This window comes from Capsicum annuum, chromosome 1 (assembly GCF_002878395.1).
Source record: "Capsicum annuum cultivar UCD-10X-F1 chromosome 1, UCD10Xv1.1, whole genome shotgun sequence".
NCBI classification, from domain to species: Eukaryota; Viridiplantae; Streptophyta; class Magnoliopsida; order Solanales; family Solanaceae; genus Capsicum; species Capsicum annuum.
Window position 1 is genome coordinate 30,497,005 of NC_061111.1, and position 17,769 is coordinate 30,514,773.

General features: G+C 32.4%; 2 protein-coding genes across 2 annotated transcripts; one reads left to right on the plus strand and one right to left on the minus strand.

Annotated features, from left to right (window-relative positions):
* The first annotated feature begins 1,103 nt into the window (after positions 1-1,103).
* On the plus strand, positions 1,104-9,017 carry LOC107871275 (poly [ADP-ribose] polymerase 2). The gene is made up of 18 exons (XM_047409196.1): positions 1,104-1,380; positions 1,706-1,964; positions 3,136-3,248; positions 3,394-3,475; positions 3,803-4,038; positions 4,360-4,486; positions 4,579-4,634; positions 5,842-5,915; positions 6,078-6,124; positions 6,323-6,372; positions 6,776-6,838; positions 7,137-7,217; positions 7,445-7,555; positions 7,667-7,742; positions 7,835-7,977; positions 8,253-8,326; positions 8,494-8,596; positions 8,757-9,017. Exons 1-18 carry the CDS (start codon positions 1,291-1,293, stop codon positions 8,847-8,849), a joined length of 1,878 nt encoding a protein of 625 aa, XP_047265152.1. The 5' UTR covers positions 1,104-1,290; the 3' UTR covers positions 8,850-9,017.
* Positions 9,018-9,706: 689 nt separating this feature from the next.
* LOC107871285 (WD repeat-containing protein 76) lies at positions 9,707-16,930 on the minus strand. The gene is made up of 5 exons (XM_016718169.2): positions 16,718-16,930; positions 11,803-12,409; positions 10,845-11,251; positions 10,570-10,668; positions 9,707-10,135 (listed from the first exon to the last, which is right to left on the minus strand). Exons 1-5 carry the CDS (start codon positions 16,846-16,848, stop codon positions 9,922-9,924), a joined length of 1,458 nt encoding a protein of 485 aa, XP_016573655.1. The 5' UTR covers positions 16,849-16,930; the 3' UTR covers positions 9,707-9,921.
* Positions 16,931-17,769: the final 839 nt, after the last annotated feature.

A 17,769-nucleotide genomic window follows, 5' to 3' on the forward strand; every position in this document is an offset into this window, starting at 1 on the left:
TTTAAAGTTTCATCGATGTGTGGAGCAAAGATAGTCTGGGCAGACAACGCAGAAGCTTTTTTTGAAAGAAGGATTAAATCTTATAAGCTTAACAGTGATGGGATTGACCCAAGATACTCAATTTTTAACCCTGGCCGACTTAGCAGGGACTTTGTAAACCACCTTATGTTCCTGTTGTTATTTTAATGTATGTCTACTTAAGCCAAAAAAAAAAAAAAAATTGTTAGTATTTGTTATTACACATTAGTCCAAAACTAAGATTGAGTACTTTAAATGAGAGAGAGAGAGAGGAGTGAGAATTTTTTAAATTAAATAGGGAGACGTGACATCAACGGATTTTAAGTTTCAGTTATTCGAAAAAATGAGTAAATTTAGCTCATTTTGGTACGGTCGAGAGCATACATAATTTCAACTACATTTATGTGCTTATTATCCCTACTAATATGATTATTGAGATCTTGAATTAAAAGGGACAAACTAGTTACTCAATTAGGTGTTCCTTCAAGTTTTAAAAATTAGGTGAAAGGGACGATTTTTTTTCAATTTTTTTTTAAACATTTTGCTCCAACAACTAAAAAAGTTGTCTCAACAACTATAGAAGTTGTCTCAATAACTATCAAAGTTGTTTGACAACTTTGCATAGTTATTCAACAACTATCAAAATTGTTCGACAACTTTGTAAAGTTGTTCAACAACTATAGTTGTAGAACAATTGTCCCAGTTGTTTAGGCGATTTTATTTTTTTAATTTAATAATATCGTGGTCCCCATTTGTTCCCTTTTTTTAATTAAAGACTTGAGAGGGTCTTTCAATTCATTTTTCTCATTAAAAAACACATACTTTTCATTTCATTTTATCTGACACCTTTTTTTATTCTATTTCTATCCTAAAAAGAACTTCATCTTCATATAACTTGAAATAACTTAAATTTAAATTTTTTTTGTTACTTTTAATGAAATAATTTATAAACACAAATGTCTAAAAATAATTTTAGATCATAAATTTTAAAAGTTTTTTTTTAATTCTTAAAATACCATATCAAATCAACACAATGCCACATAAAATAAAATAAAATAAAGGAAAAAAGAATAGATATGTAAGATATTTTACAAAATTTGCATAATAAAAAAAAGCTAAAGGAATTTAAGAATGTCAGAAAGGAGGGTGGCGCTAAACCGTGCGCTGCACAAATAACCCTTACAATCTTCCTTGCCAAGCTTTTTCCCTTGTTGCCTATATAAATACTACGTACTACTACTGAATTTTTCAGTACTGAAAACAATTCAAACAATGGCCACAATAACGAAGCTTAAAGTGGATGAACTTCGTAAAGAACTTTCAATTCGGGGTCTTGACATCACCGGAACCAAATCCATATTGGTTAGTGTTATTCACTTGCTTGCTATATTCCTGTATTTGTTGGGTGTTATTGTTTGAGTACCCATATGCGAGAAATGTTAGTAGCTCAGTTGATCCGCTATCTCAACTTCTTGTTGAAACTTCCTGTTTCTCCTTTCCCTACCCCTATTTTAAAATAATTAAATAAAATTGAGTACCCATATTGGGGTAATACTCAGTAGTTCAGTTGGCTGGCTGGCTAGCTAAACTTTCACCTTTTTGGTGAGTGTTGGATTACCTCCTCAGTTTTCCTTCCCCTACCTGCAATATTTTAAACAATTGAGGACCCATATTGGGGAAATTGCAGGTAAGGAGATTGGAGGAGGAAAACAAGAAGCAGAAATTGAGTGGTGATAAGAAAAGACTAAGGGTTGATGATACTGACTCAATTGGGCCAGGGAAAATGAATGCTGTGGAGGAGTATAAGAAAATGAGTGTTAAGGAGTTAAGGGAGGTAGCTACTTCTCGTGGGATTTCCAGTACTGGGTCGAAGAAAGAACTTGTTGAAAGGCTTTGTGATGCTGCTGCTGATTCACCGAATGACAAGTCAAAAGATGATCTTGGAGGTATTGTTTTCCCTCCGTTCATTTTTACTTGTCATATCGTTTCACGAGAGTCAGTTTGACTAATTGAACTTGTCACATTTCACTTCACGAGACAAATTTAACTAATATTCGGATATAATCTGAATTGGATTAATAGATTAGTGCAATATTTTGAGTTTAAAATTTTGATATTTGAAAACTATATGAAAAATACAATTAAGATATAATCCTTCTCATAATAATATGGTGAAAAATATATGTTAAAATGTTGGTCAAAGTTCATACTGTTTGACCCCCTGAGAAGAGAAGAAAAAGTGAACGGAGGGAGTAACAGCGTTGCTGTAGTAGACTAATCTCTCGTACTATTTGTTCCAATTTAACTGCCATTAAGTTAAGCTTGTGTAATATAACCCTCAGTTAATTCATTAACATAACTAGCTATTTTTGTTGAGGGACCAAGCTTAGTTTCTTTGACTGCAATTCTACCCAAATTTTGGAGATCGTAAGTGAAATATCACTCTAAAGTTTAGTCAGACCAAGGGAAGAGTAATTTATGTTGGTTTAGCACTTGTTTGCAGGATTATGTTTTCCCTGACTGCCTTTGATGGTGCTTGAGTGCATTGTTGAGTTGAAACTAAAACAGTCTTGTTTTAGAATGTAGTTTAACCTCTCACGTTTTACTTCTATGTCGTAGCATAATTATTTATTCATTATTTTGCTTTGCGAAAGAAAGTGGCTATGACCAATGACTTTTTAAGTGTATGATTGACTTGCCAATTTGAGATGATACATTTATAAATTATTACACTTTTCATATTACTTGGTGGTTGTCTAACTTTTTATTTGCAAAGTGGATTAATCTGTGATTGACTCAAGTATCCGTTAAATCAAAAGGGAATACATTTGGAATTTTAGGAAATAGCTTTACGCCAAGTAGAGAACTCTATAAAAAGCTTTTGGACTGTGAATTGTTATTATAAATACTGGTATCTACTACAGTATTTAATGCTACAGAATGGTAATAATGCACTAAATTATACTGATTAACACATAAATGTAGAGAAGTGGTTTGTTTTAGCTACAGTCTAGCCTGAAACTAACTTGACTATTTATGCTATCTATTTGGTTGTACTTTTCATCTCTTTTTAGTGAGAAATGATTTTGCCTTGTTTACTGTTAAAATATTTGGCAGTTGGGGATGAAGGTGACACAGAGAAATTGGTCACAGCAACAAAGAAGGGTGCAGCCGTTTTGGATCAATACCTGTCAGATGATATCAAGGCACGGTACCATGTCCTGCAACAAGTATGTCTTTTATAAACTTTTTGCTTCTGGCTGCAATGAAGTATTTGCATTGTTCTTCTTCCTTTTTTTTTTTTTCTTGTTCTCTTATTCTTCTAATAAAAGTTCATTTGGATTTTTGATTCATTGAATTCTTGTTTATCTGCAGGGCGATGAGATTTACGATGCCACACTGAACCAAACAAATGTTGGGAACAACAATAACAAGTATTACGTCATTCAAGTTCTAGGTTATTCTCTATTTGTTGCCTCGTATATATCTTAATTTCTTGGAAGCAAACTTCCTAGTTGCCTTTTTTCCTTTTAAAGTGGTTTTCTATGCTATGGAAGCAATATATACCACGATAAATTGTTCCAGTTAATTGGTAGCTAAATCATCTACTACTTCTGATGCTGGGCCAACCCTGAGAACAACTGTGAACGTTGTATTTGGTTCATCATGTTATAGTCTTATAGAAACAATCAGAATTCGTACATATTTGAAACTTGCTGAAGTTTACATTGTGTCATTGCCCTTTTCCATGTTGTTTGGCCTGATTCTATTCATCTGATTGCAGAGAACGATAGTGGTGGGAATTTCCTTGTTTACACTAGATGGGGTAGAGTTGGTGCAAAGGGTGGAACGAAGATCAATGGTCCCTTTACGTCTGCTGATGATGCCACATCTGAGTTTGAGAGCAAATTCTATGAGAAGACCAAGAACCATTGGTCTAACCGCAAAGATTTTGTTTGTCAACCAAAGCAATATACTTGGTTGGAAATGGACTATGATGAAAATGGGAAAGAGTCATCAGTAAGTTGTTTTAAGTTGCTTGTTCTCTACAGGGACATTCTTGTAGTGAACTTGTTATTTCTGCATTGATGTGGAATCTATTGCCAATCTTGCAGATGCATTGAACTCTTTATTTCTTACATCAACTTAGAATCTTTTGCTCCACTTTCTGCTGTTGCATCTGATTCCGGTTGTGACAAAATTTACGCAATAACTTGTAATTGTTCTGTCATATGGATAGGCAGTTTGGTTTGAAGTACCATTCTTGTTTATCTAGTTGAAATTGCAACAAATATAAAATGATGTATATTGATCCGAGGGCTTCATGAACCTCTCAAACAGGTCGTAGGACAGTCCAACCCAGTACCAAAAAGTCAACCTCGTGAGACTAAGCTGGAGGCTCCGATTGAAAAGTTCATATCCCTTATTTGCGACATCAATATGATGAGGCAGCAAATGATGGAAATAGGTTTAATGCTTTTGTTTTTACCACAGTGGTTTCTATCTTGATATTGATCACTACTATTGTAACTGCTAAATATTCTTGTTATTGTTGAATAGGGTACAATGCTAACAAGTTGCCACTCGGTAAATTGAGCAAAACAACTATTTTAAAGGCAAGTATCTGGTGTGATTTATGCTGTAGTGTCTCATTTCTGAACTACTTCGTTTTATCTCATTTTGTTTAAATTTTTGTGGTCCTAAATGGAAAATAGTCACAACAGCAACAACAAAGTAAGTAGTGTTATCCCACAAGTGGAGCCACTCTGTGTGTGTGGGGTGGGGTGGGGGGGGGGCAGTCATACCCCTACCTTGTGAGGGTACATAGGTTGTTTCCGATAGACCCTCGACTCAAGTAAAGCATATCAAACAGCAAGTATGTTTAGCAAAAACTAAGACAGAGAACAATAGCAACACTAATAAAATGATTATTGAAGTAAAGAAAATAATAGTTATTATACTAAAATCGAAGAATAAGATAGCAGGAGAATAAGCAACCAAGGGTGTGGCCCAGTGGTCAATGAAGTGGTTGAGAACCATGAGGTCTCATGTTCAAATCCCGCCGGAGACAAAAACACTTCTTTCCATTTGTCCTAGCCTTGGTGGACAGAGTTACCTAGTACCTGGTGGGAGGTGACAAGTAGCTCGTGGAATTAGGCGAGATGCACGCAAGCTGTCCCATACACCACGCTTACCAACAAAAAAAAGATAGTTGGAGAGTAATACTAACAAAACTGAAAAGGGAAATAATATGACATATACCAAATCATGTAAAGATTCCCTTAAACCTAAATTTATTATCTTCAAATTTTGATATTCCCTTGGTTCCATTTTACTGGATTTGCCTTTTAGCATTTCCCCTGATTTTCTGTTCCTTGTATATGGAATTAAAACATTCTAGGTGATATAACATGATTCTATGATATAATGTCTTTTTCTATCTGGGTGAGATATAGTTGAACCCCCAATAATATTTCATCATCAAAGGTTGAGGTCTTAATTGGTTCTCTTCCGGAGTGCCGAAAATTCTCAGTCTTGTTGCTAGATTGCCCAACTGGAATGAGTCTGATGCAGAGGGCTTTCACAAGGTCTTTGCTGAATAAATGGAAAAAATACAGACAGAAATTTGGAAGTATTGAAGGGTATAGGGAGAAAATAGTTAGGCAAGAAGTAGATACATGTTTTCAGAAATCCAGAACCTTAATGTACTATTATGTTCGCTGTACCTTATTAGTCCAGTTATCATTCTTTACTACACTCACCAAGACGAGAGAAAAGGAGAATTATTCTGGACTATTCAACTAAAAGTTTGTCTGCGTTTAGGGTTATGATGTCTTGAAAAGGATTTCTGATGTAATTGGACAGTCCAACAGAACACTGCTTGAAGACTTGAGCAGGTAAGCTTTCTTCATCCCTACTGCGAGTTGTCTGATTATGGTCAGTGATCATGCCATATCTGCTTAGCCCTAACCACATTGTTTCTGGAATTTTAGAAGCGTCAAGAGCTGTTTGTAACCATGAATATGGTTGCTGATATTTTTATCATTTTTATGTTGCAGTCAATTCTATACAGTCATTCCTCATGATTTTGGCTTCAAGAAGATGCGTAAGACATCTTAGTTCCTTTTCCTTTCCACTAAAGCCGAATTTTGCCTTCTCGTCCTGCTTCATCTGCTTGCTTGATCCTCCAATTTCTCTTTTTCCCTGTATTTTTTTTTTCTATCAGTTGCTTCAGGTGGATGGTAGTGGTTTTGTTAGATTAGTTTTTGTGCAACTTACTAATATACTTGTTTCCTACCGTCAGGTGAATTTGTCATCGACACCCCTCAGAAGTTAAAACGCAAAATTGAAATGGTGACTTGTTTTTTCTCTTTTCTAAGTTCACTTCTTTTCTCTTCCCTCCTGATCATTATTCTCTATGTATTACACTGTCATAGATGTGCATTTCAGTTAATTGGACTGAGTGATCATTTGATGTTTCATCTTCAACTGTTATGTCCATCTAGAAGCATGAATTTCTTATTTACTGTCAGTTGATGTTCTCTCACAGATGTGTTGGTTCTAAGTTGTCCTGTTGTATGCATGGCCTTACAAACCATATGTTATAGAGTTGATATTAGCTGGTGTCAGTCAAAATTATCTTTTCAATGAAATTTTAATTTAATGTTTTTTTATATTATTTTTGTGCTGCTTGTCTATTTTTTTACTTATTTCTACCTGATCTTTTTTCTGTGGTGAAACTCTTTGAAACGAAAAGGTCGAAGCTCTTGCTGAAATTGAAGTCGCAACTAAGATATTGGAGGATAACACCGATATACAGGTACTGCTTTGCGGAGTCTGGGTGAAGTATTTGCTTTAATTTTGGTGCAAAAAGAACACACCGTTGTGATAGATAGATATTTTGGAAGCATAATTTTTTTTTTTTGAAGAAAATCATAAGTTTTGGCTCCATTGTGGAGCATTATCAGTGAAATTATTTATGATTTGTCTTTGAAATAATTAAAAAAAGGGCGTTGTTTGAAGCTATGTTCTATAAGATCTGGCTTTTAACTCAATTTAATTTGCTTTTGCACACAATGATGAAGATATGACTCGGAATTGGCATCATCTTTTTGTAGGAGGATCCCTTGTATTATCAATATGAACAACTTCGTTGCAAACTTGTTCCAGTTGAAGTTGGTTCCCAAGAATTTCTCATGGTATGAAAAAGTTTTTGCTGGATCAGTTATTTCATGGTCATCAATCTTCTGAGTATTGTATTCCTTCATTCAGTTTGTTGATCAGCATGACAAGAATGAATATTGTGAATATTATTTTGTTCATCTGCTCCATGGAGTGATCACCATGTCATGTCTTCTACTATAAATGATTTTCGTCTCAGATTATCTCTGGAGTTTATAAAACTGAGTATATCATTTTTGGTCAGATTGAGAATTACATGAAGAATACCCATGCAAAAACTCATTCTGGTTATGCTGTCGATATTGTTCAAGTATTTAGGGCATCAAGAGATGGTGAAACTGAAAGATTCCAGAAGGTGAACTCCGAAGTCTCATAAAATTCCTTGCAACAGCCTTTTCTATTTTTTTTAACTTATAACTACTACTACCCTAGAAAGATTTTAAGTTTGTGAACTTTGGGGTAGCAGTTCTCTGATACAAGTAACAGGATGCTTCTATGGCATGGTTCTCGGCTCACAAACTGGGCTGGCATTCTTTCGCAAGGTTGTTTGCTTATACTTTTGTGTAAGTTTCTTCAAGCAGGTTTTAAGTCATCTTGTAATTCCCTAATGATTTATTCTTGCCTGATACACTAGGTTTACGAATTGCTCCTCCAGAAGCACCTTCGACAGGGTACATGTTTGGGAAAGGGGTTTATTTTGCCGATATGTTCTCCAAAAGTGCAAATTATTGCTACGCCTCCTCTGCTGCTAGGAATGGTGTGCTTCTGTTGTGTGAGGTTAGTTAGCACTTCATAATCCAGCCCAATCTTTGTCCCTCTTATTTTAATGTCACTCCTTTAGACAAGCCAATTTTTTTATGCCACAACCTCTATATCCAGCTTGCCATTTCACATCTTTTCTTTTTCAAGCTTTGGATAGGAAGGGTAGCCCTGCAGTCCAAAAATTAACGACCTTCCCACCTTGCTCCCTTGGTGAACCTGCAACCTGAAGGTTGGGGGGGAGGATGTTTACCATTCTCTTGTCAATTAATTCTCTTTTGTTTCCTTTACAGGTTGCTCTTGGTGACATGAATGAGCTGCTATCAGCCGACTACTATGCTGATAAGTTGCCTCCAGGAAAGCTAAGGTTTCATTCTTCTCACATTTGTTACTCTTGCCCGTATGTTATTGCTCAGATAGTAAACTCAAAATACAACTAAAAAGAAGAGAACTGTAGTTTGTAGATATAGAGAAACCTGTTTTGACCTGTAAAAGAATTATTCATGGGGAATATCATGATTCTTGATATTGCAGCACAAAAGGAGTCGGTGCCACGGCCCCAGATTTTGCAAAATCTCAAATACTTGAAGATGGTGTCGTCGTTCCTTTGGGAAAGCCAAAGGCGCAACGAAAGCAGGTTTGCTCTACTCTTGTTTATGACCTCTTTTTTACTTTACGATTCCATTTTCTCGAAATTATGAATGATAAAGCCTTCCTTTTTTTGTGTCAAAATGAACTTCAATTTCTTTGTGGTAGCTGCCAAATATACTAAAAATTGTTTAAATGTTGTGTTGCAGGGTAGTTTGTTGTATAATGAGTACATAGTTTACAATGTGGAACAAATAAGAATGCGCTATGTTATCCAGGTTGAGTTCAATTATGGGAGATAATCATATTGTAAAAATAATTTCATCTTTTATTCCAACTATCATGAATTTCCTTATACATTAATGTATCATGAAAATTTTGATAGTTTTGAATCGTCTATGCTATTCAACTTAAGGTAGTTTGTTACTCATCTCTTTTGTAACAATAAAATCGTTCATGTTTGCCTGTTATCCTCCAAAGCCCCAAAAGTTCTCTCATTTGATTTAAATTACTCCCAACTGAAGAATAATCGTGTATAATTTATTTGTTTTTTGTTTAGAATTTGAATTACAATCGTGTTCTTTTTTATTTTAATGTTAATTTACAGTGGATTAGGTTCTAAGTAGATCTAAATATGATCAGCTGAAATGATCGCGGAAGCTATAACTACGTAAAAGTGAGTGACATTTGAGAGGCATAACAAAGTTGATTAATTATGGTGATCACTTACCACAAAGTGACTGACCATCTGGTCACCTACTTCTTGTACAAGGAAAGTTAATAAAGTTATAGAGTACTAATGTACCAGTCCTTTCATTTTTCGATACTTGTTTTTATTTTTCAAGAGCTATTTGTTTATCTTTGAAATAAAATTAAATTAGATATTTGCAAACTCATATAAAAAACTAAACATGACTTAGTTTTGGGCTCGACTACTTCGAATTTACATTGTAAATAAAACATTTCCTATGAAACACTATTTCATACACTAATATGAGAAAACAGTGATTTACACTACTCATCATCTAGCTAGCACTAATATTAACTAAGAAAGAACCGTAACACTATTACAAAGAAACAAAGTAAACTTCCTATAGCACTAATTTGCAGATTAATTAAATTTGTTAAGAGTGTCCTGTAAACTTGCTCGTCAAAAGCATTAGTCAATATGATCTACTTGATTTCCAGTCTGTAAGGACCAAAATGATCATCACATCTTTTTATAACATCAGGGACTACTCTAATAAGTTGGAATACAAAAAGAACCAAAATAATTCAACCCCTATATATCAAGGACCATTTTGGTCTATTTCTCTGATAAACTATGCCATCTCCTAACTCCCTCTAATATAACTAGGATCAATAGGCACCATCTTAAGACGCTGTCCAGATATATACCTGTCCACCGCTTGTAGCCCCTGCAAGCATTCCAACAACTTCGTGATGTGCATCAAAACGACATGGAATAGCGGTCATGTGTTCGCTTCGTAAGGTAAAATCAAGTTTCTTGTCAGCTACTGAGATTACATCAACTCCTCTTTGCATATTGCCAATGTAGATATAGGAATCATCCCAACCCCATATTCCTCTGCTTCCCCAAGTGGACATATACAGAAAATAATGTGTTGTTAGTCGGTTAAGTCTACAATGACTAAGCATATGCGCAAGTGAGAACTAACTTCTGGAAATATGTACACAATCAACTGCCTATCCAACCAGCACAAAATGGAACAGATTACAAGTAAACACCTTTTTTCTTTCTGCTCAAGGTATTATCTAAAAAGGAGGAATAAGCTTTTAATAGATCTGTCCATAAACTACACGCTCAAAGGAGAAGAACTTGTAGAGTTTAGAAAAAAGTATCTCAGCTTCACGTCAGTATAAAAGAGTAGAATAACTATGAACAATGGCTTCTGCACTGAAAATAAGAAAATCACTACATTAAATGCTTAGGGGAGATGGTAATGTAATTCATTACATAAATTAAAACGTTAAAATTTGCTATTAAGGGACTAGCTATACCTGAATGAGGAAATCCATCTGTTTGTGTGATTATAATGGGAGATCATAGATGTTTCTTCATAATTAGCGCCACTCAACAAACCAACATTATTATCAACACTGCATGATCCGAAATAAAAAGAAGAATTAGCCATGACAACATCTGCTACAGAACTGATAATACAAGTAATCAAGTAAGCGGTTTAAAATTTAAGATGCATAGAATACTACGCTTCAATTTTCTCAACTAACCACAATATAATCTATAAGAATGGCATAAATAATAATGTAAATACCTTGTTGTGGCAAGAAACCTTCCAGAAGGTGAGAAGTAAGCCGAGTGCACTGCTCTTTTGTGGAAGGCAGTTTGCAAAGATTTTGGTTTATGTGCACTAACTTTTCTCAAATCCCAAATGCATGCACTACCATCTGTAGAACTTGTTGCCATAATGTTACAGTTTTCATAGGTAAAATCTATTGTGTTGATCCTTTCTTGATGCAATTTCCACGATGCTGAAGATTTTCCTGCCCTGAGATCCCAAATACCAAGTTCCCCACTGCCTTCACCATAATATATGGACTTCATATCATGTGGTCTCTGAGATATGGAAAATATGGAATGCTCACTCAAATATGCCAAATCAAACATTTCCTTTTCAATGTCCATCACCCTGATAAACCCATCATAGCAAGAAGTGAACATCTGCAAAAGAAAAGGCAAGAGTGATTCAAACACACATATCTACCGCTGTTCGTCACGAATGACGGCTTATCCAAATCTTTAAAACCAAAATGCTTATTAGTCAAGAATCACTTTCCTTATTTTTCCTCTTAATGGATTGGTCAGCATTATAAAAAGCCCTTCTTAGCAAAATCAAGAAAGCAAGAGAACCAGCTACAACAGCCATATAAAGACGAGTAATAAAAACAGTAAAATGAATTATTGGATAAACCACAACACAGAATACCAGCATAAACTTGTAAAGGTACTAAACACAGTTTAAACAGAAATGCAGTTTTCTAAGTTTGTTTTCATTCTAAAGCATGCATTTCCACCAATGTACTTTGGTCTTCTACAGGTTTCCTTTAACATGAACACACTATGCCTAGCCATATGAAAAGAAAAGATCAACATAAGCAAACATATTGCTTTTTTTAGCAAATATGTTCTAATTACGATAAATGGCCATCTAAGTAAGAAAATAACAAGACTGCTAGCAGTTCATAACTGTTGAAAACATAATTTAACCATACCTTGGACACAGAAAAAGGGTCCATAAGTATCCCTGAAACTGGCCCTGAATGAGGATGGTACAAATAAATCCCATCTCCATCCTCCTGCGACGCATCAACATTCCAGAAACTTATATTGCCAAATTTATTCCCTACAGCAACCATTCTGACATTGTTGGTGGGGAAAAAACGCACATTTAATATTCTTCCTGGCACAACCCGTGCTATGTTGTCTGGTTCCAACCTCAATGATTCCAAATTAACTGCACCAGAAGCCTTTCTTTTCTCTATCCAGTCACCTAAAACAGAGTTTTTATCCATGCTTTCGTCGTTAATCTTATGAGAGAAACCCTTAATTGTTTCAATCAATTTTTGATTGGAGATATCGAAATCGCCACTATATGCATCCCTCATACTTATGGGAATAGGTTCTCGAGGTGACTTTTTGGCTATGGGCTGTAAGTTCTTGTTAGGTGATGCTATCCTATCATCGAAATCATCTTTTAGCCCACTTGCTGTAGAAGAATCCGGTGGAATACCTTGAGTCCTGAGAGACCGCCGCAACACAGTGGGTGATTTGGACTTGTGTTTCTTCTCTGGACTTGCCTGATATGATTTGCTTTTAGCTCTGCCATGTCAAACAAATGGCTAATTTACTTGTGCACACAAATAAATAAAACTATAGAAAACACTCATTTAACATATGCATTAATACACAGATAAAAGAAGCCAACATTATACATATGCTTGCTTTTGCCTCATTCAACAGGGTAAAGAAGCACACAAAATTCACAGGAACAACATATTGACACCTCTAACAGATAATAGAAACAAACAAATATGAAAATTGTGTTCCTTCCATCCAATTCAATTGTTTATGGCAATTGATTTTTACTCACTGCGTTCCTAAATACTTGTCAATCTAACTAAAACTAGATATCCCATAACACTCCCTCCATTCCGTTTTACTTGAAACTTATACTAAAAATTAGTTGTTTCAAATTTCTTTGTCCAATTTATGAAATCATAATCATTTTGTTATATTTTTTCTTTTCTATCCTTAGTATTAAAGAATAACACGAGTAACAGTCAAATTTAAAGTTCCAAAACATCATTAACAAGGTTAATTTAATAAGATATACTCCTAATTAAAATTTTCTTAGAAGGTTCACTAAGTCAACAAGGACAAGCAAAATGAAAAGAAGAGAGTACTTGTCATTTTATTACTCCCTCCATTCCATTTAATTGGACGCTTGTTGACTTGACTCGCCCTTAAAAAAACTTTAGAGATATATTTTACTAAAGTAACCTTATTAATAATGTTTTAAAAGTCTAAATTTGACTATTATTACTTTATGTTATTAATAACAAAGGTAGATTGAAAAAAACATACCAAATATCTGAGTGGGCAACAAAGATGAGCTCTCCATTTATTTAAAACACCAAAATATGTTAGGTACTTGAAATGATACTAAAATAGGCTTAACTCACATTTTTGGTGAGTTTTTTTTTTTTCTTAACGGAAGTTTGACAAGTTAACTTTTAAAAAAAGTGTAAAGCTCAAAAGAATGTGAGTTGCTCTTTTTAATTTTACAAAGCTCACATATTATGTGAGTTATCTATTGAATTTAAAAAACACCCTTTTCCTTTCACGGCCCCCTCCCTTAATTCACCTTTATTCGCAATTCATCTTAAAAAATAACAAAATCTACAAATCCCCACACTAATTCCCCACTTTTGGCTCCCAACACAAATTTTAGTACGTTCTCAATCAGTGTTCCTACTTCACTGTTGTTCGGTGCTTGAAAATTGAAAAATTATTATAATTCAAGTTAAGATAATTTTTTGATTTTTTTTTAAGAAAATCATTGGTTGAAATTATTTGAATTGTTAGTTCAAAATGTCTAACTAATATTAAGCAAATACGTTTAACCAATGGTGAACATGTTTAACTAATCGTTTGGAGAAACATAAGTTTGACTAGTTAGACATGTTGGTTGAAATCATTTGTTTGGATTGTTGGTTGAACATGTCTAACTAATGTTGAGTACGTTTAACTAATCATTTGGAAAAACATTAGTTAGCCAGTTGAATGAACAAAAATCCAAACAAACGATTAGTTAAACATTAATTAGACAATTTGCTCATCATTAGTTAGACATTTTGAACAAACAAATCAAATAAACAATTTTAATCAACATTTAAAAAAAAAAAAAAATTATCTTAACTTGAACATTAATAATTTCTCAATTTTCAAACAGCGAACAATAACAACGTATAACCAATGATTAAAAATCTACTAAAATTTGTGTTTAGGGACCAAATATGGAGAATCAAAGTAAAAAATTTGTAGAATCTTGTTATTTTTTTAAGATGAATCACGAATAAAAATAAATTGGGGGAGGGCACCGTAAAAGAAAAAAAGTGATTTTAAAATTCAATAAATAACTCACATAGTATGTGAGTTTTATAAAACTAAATCTACAATTCACATATTATGTGAGCGTTGTAAAATTTAAAAAAATACATATTTTTTGTGAACTTTATTTAAAAAAAAAAAGTTTAGAAAAAAAGTAAAACTCACAAAAAATATAAATTAAACCTATTTTGATATCATTTAAAATAAATGACATGTTTTGATATTTTAAATAAATAAATGACCCATTTTGATTGTCCACTCCAGAGATCTATTGATTTCATAAAGAGATTTGAAGCAACTATTTTTAGTAGATATGGAGGGAGTAGTTTGTTCCTATATTTACACTTGGGGGCCGTTTGGTTTATGGGACTAGAGTCAATAATCTCGGAATAAAATAATAATCGTGGATAAAAATGTAACTCACTTATTTAGTTGTAAATATTTAGAATAACTTATCCCGAGACTAATAATTAGTCCCAATATAAGTTAACCACCCAAATGATGGGATAATAATTCTAAGACTATTTTTCTTTGGTATAAAATTATACAAGGACAAAAATACCCTCATTTTCATCTCTCTCTCTCTCACACACACATATACATATATTCATAAATAATAAATTATGTTTAATTAACGTATAATATATTCACAAATAAATTATATATATATAATAATAATTAACGTAAATTGATAAACTGTATAATAATTATGTTTTGAACGTATAATATATATTATGAACATAAATATATATTATGAATAACGTATAATATATTCATAAATATATATAAATTAGATATTCATAAATTATGTTTAATTAAACGTATAATATATTTATTAATTATGAATATAATATATTACATAATATATAATGTAATTACATAATACATAACGTATAACATTATGAATATATATACGTTAATTATGTTTAATTATATATATATTATGTTAATATATTTAATTATAATATATTATATTAAATAATGTTAATTATATTTAATTATATATAATTAAATTATATATAACATGATATATAACGTAATATATTCTCACACACACATTAATTGTATTTAATTAACGTATAATATATTCATAAATAAATAAATTTTGAACAATTTACCGTTCAAAATGGTTGTAAAATATATAGATTATGTTTATTTATATATTTTAATTTTTCAAAAAAAATAATAAAAAATTTTAAGAATGAATATTTAAAGCTTAAAAAGAAATATATATATATATATATAAAGTTAAATAAGATGGAGAATATTTTGATAATCAATCAATTTATTCTTAAAAATTATATCATGCATGTTACTTTGAATACAATAAACAAAACACTTAGTAAAATAATCTCAGCATAACTAATCCAGTATAACTTATCTCATCACAACTTATCCCATCATAACTAATTATGATATAACTTGTTTTCAAATCAAACGACCCCTTAATGATAAATATAAAAAAAATATTGCTCCTACCTACTTTCCTTTTTAGTTCGTTTCAAAATAAATAACCTTTTCCTTTTTTTTTAGCACATATAATATTTAAAATGGCTGTAAAATATATAAATTATGTTTATTTATACATTTTAATTTCTCCAAAAAGTAATAAAAATTTTTAAGAATAAATATTTAACGCTAAAAAAAATATGTATTTAAAAAAGATTAAATAAGATGGAGGTATTTTGATAATCAATCAATTTATTCTTAGAAATCATACCATGCATGTTACTTTAAATATAACAAACACAACACTCAATAAAAAATAATCCCAACATAACTAATTTCAGTATAACTTATCTCATCTTGACTTATCCCATCAACTTGTTTTCAAATCAAATGATCCCTTAGTGATAAATATAAAAAAAATATTATACCCTCCATTTCAAAAAGAATGACCTACTTTCTTATTTAGTCCATTTTAAAATGAATGAATCCTTTGCTTTTTAGCAACTATTTAATTCTAATTTTCTACGTGACATATTTAAAATCACAAAATTGAATTCAATTTGACACATTTGACATATCTTTAATTTAAAACCATAAGATTCAAAAGTTTCTTTATTTTCTTAAACTCCATGTCAAGTCAAACTAGATCTTAAACTCCATATCAAATCAAACTAGATCGTTCTTTTTTTAAAGAGATGGAGTAATATAATGCAAAAAAAAACTTATTAAATACAGTCGGCTAATAAATAAGACTAATTAGAATTAGCCTCCAGTGAACCTTTTCTTTCAAGGGGTGTGCAATTCAAAAATACCACAAATATTTAAGAACGAAGGGATGTTACACAATAAATTTGGAAAAGTAAGATAGAATTCCCGAAGAACAAAAAGAAATGAATTTATCTGTTAGTACATAAAATATTATATACTATCAGATAAACTTGACTTTATGTAAAAAATTAATAAGTAACATGTTGCAGATCAAGTTTACTCGCTAGCGTAAAATATTTTATAGAGCGCACAAAACTTAAAACCCAAAATAAATACCAACAAAAAGAGAGCGAAAGAGACCTTGGACGCTTGGTGAGAGCGGAAAGTTGAGAAAGTTGGGAGTGAATCTTAAGGGCAGCAAGCATTTCTTCATTGCGTTTTATGTTGTCAATCCTCTGCCTCTCGTACTCTGTCAATTTCTCCCCACCCATTCCTACTTATTTCCAAAAGGGAATACTACCAAAATATTCTGAATTTGGGAAAGTTAGATTCTCGCCTAGGTTTCCTTCCGTCCCCTCTCACTTTATAATATATAGAAATAAAATGGCGGGAAATTGCCTACGTGGTGCATTTCTTACCATCAATTTCTCTAATTTTTGGCGCCATAACCCCGAAGTACAATAATTATATTATTAGGTACAGGAACCTTAATTATCTTTTTACTATTGTTCATGTTACAAGTAAATAAATTATCTTTTTATTATTTTTTAACAATTATCCTTTTAATATCGACTTTTAAAATAGGAAAAAGGCTTAAATATGCTTTCAAATTATCAGAAATAACTCATTTATGCCATTCGATAAAAGTTTGGCCCGTTTATATCATCACTGTTACAATAAAGGTTCATCCATGCCATTACTTATTAACGGTGATTTTTAAAAAACAATTTTGTCACGTATCGTCTTACTAAAGGTCCACATCTTTAATTAGAAAAAAGGTTCAAATATGTCATCAAAGTATCAGAAATGGCTCATTTATGTCATCCATTAAAAGTTTGGCTCGTTTATGTCATTGTCGTTGCAACACAGGTCCAGTATTTGTTAAAGCGGTTTTTCAAAAGGCATAATACATTAACAGGACCTTTAACTTGACATCAAATTATAACTATGACCTTTAACTTTATCAGTGTATAAGTAGACCCTGTAACTATATAAAAGTTGAATTAAAAAAACACTTCAATCTTGCAACACATATGTGTGAAACTCAATCGTTCCTACGTGGACTAATACTCCAACCAAATGCTGCCACCTAATTAAAAAGATACACATAGATTTTAGATATTAACTTTGCCAGTGTATAAGAAGACCCTTTAACTATACAAAAGTTGAGCAAAAAACTACTTCAATCTTAC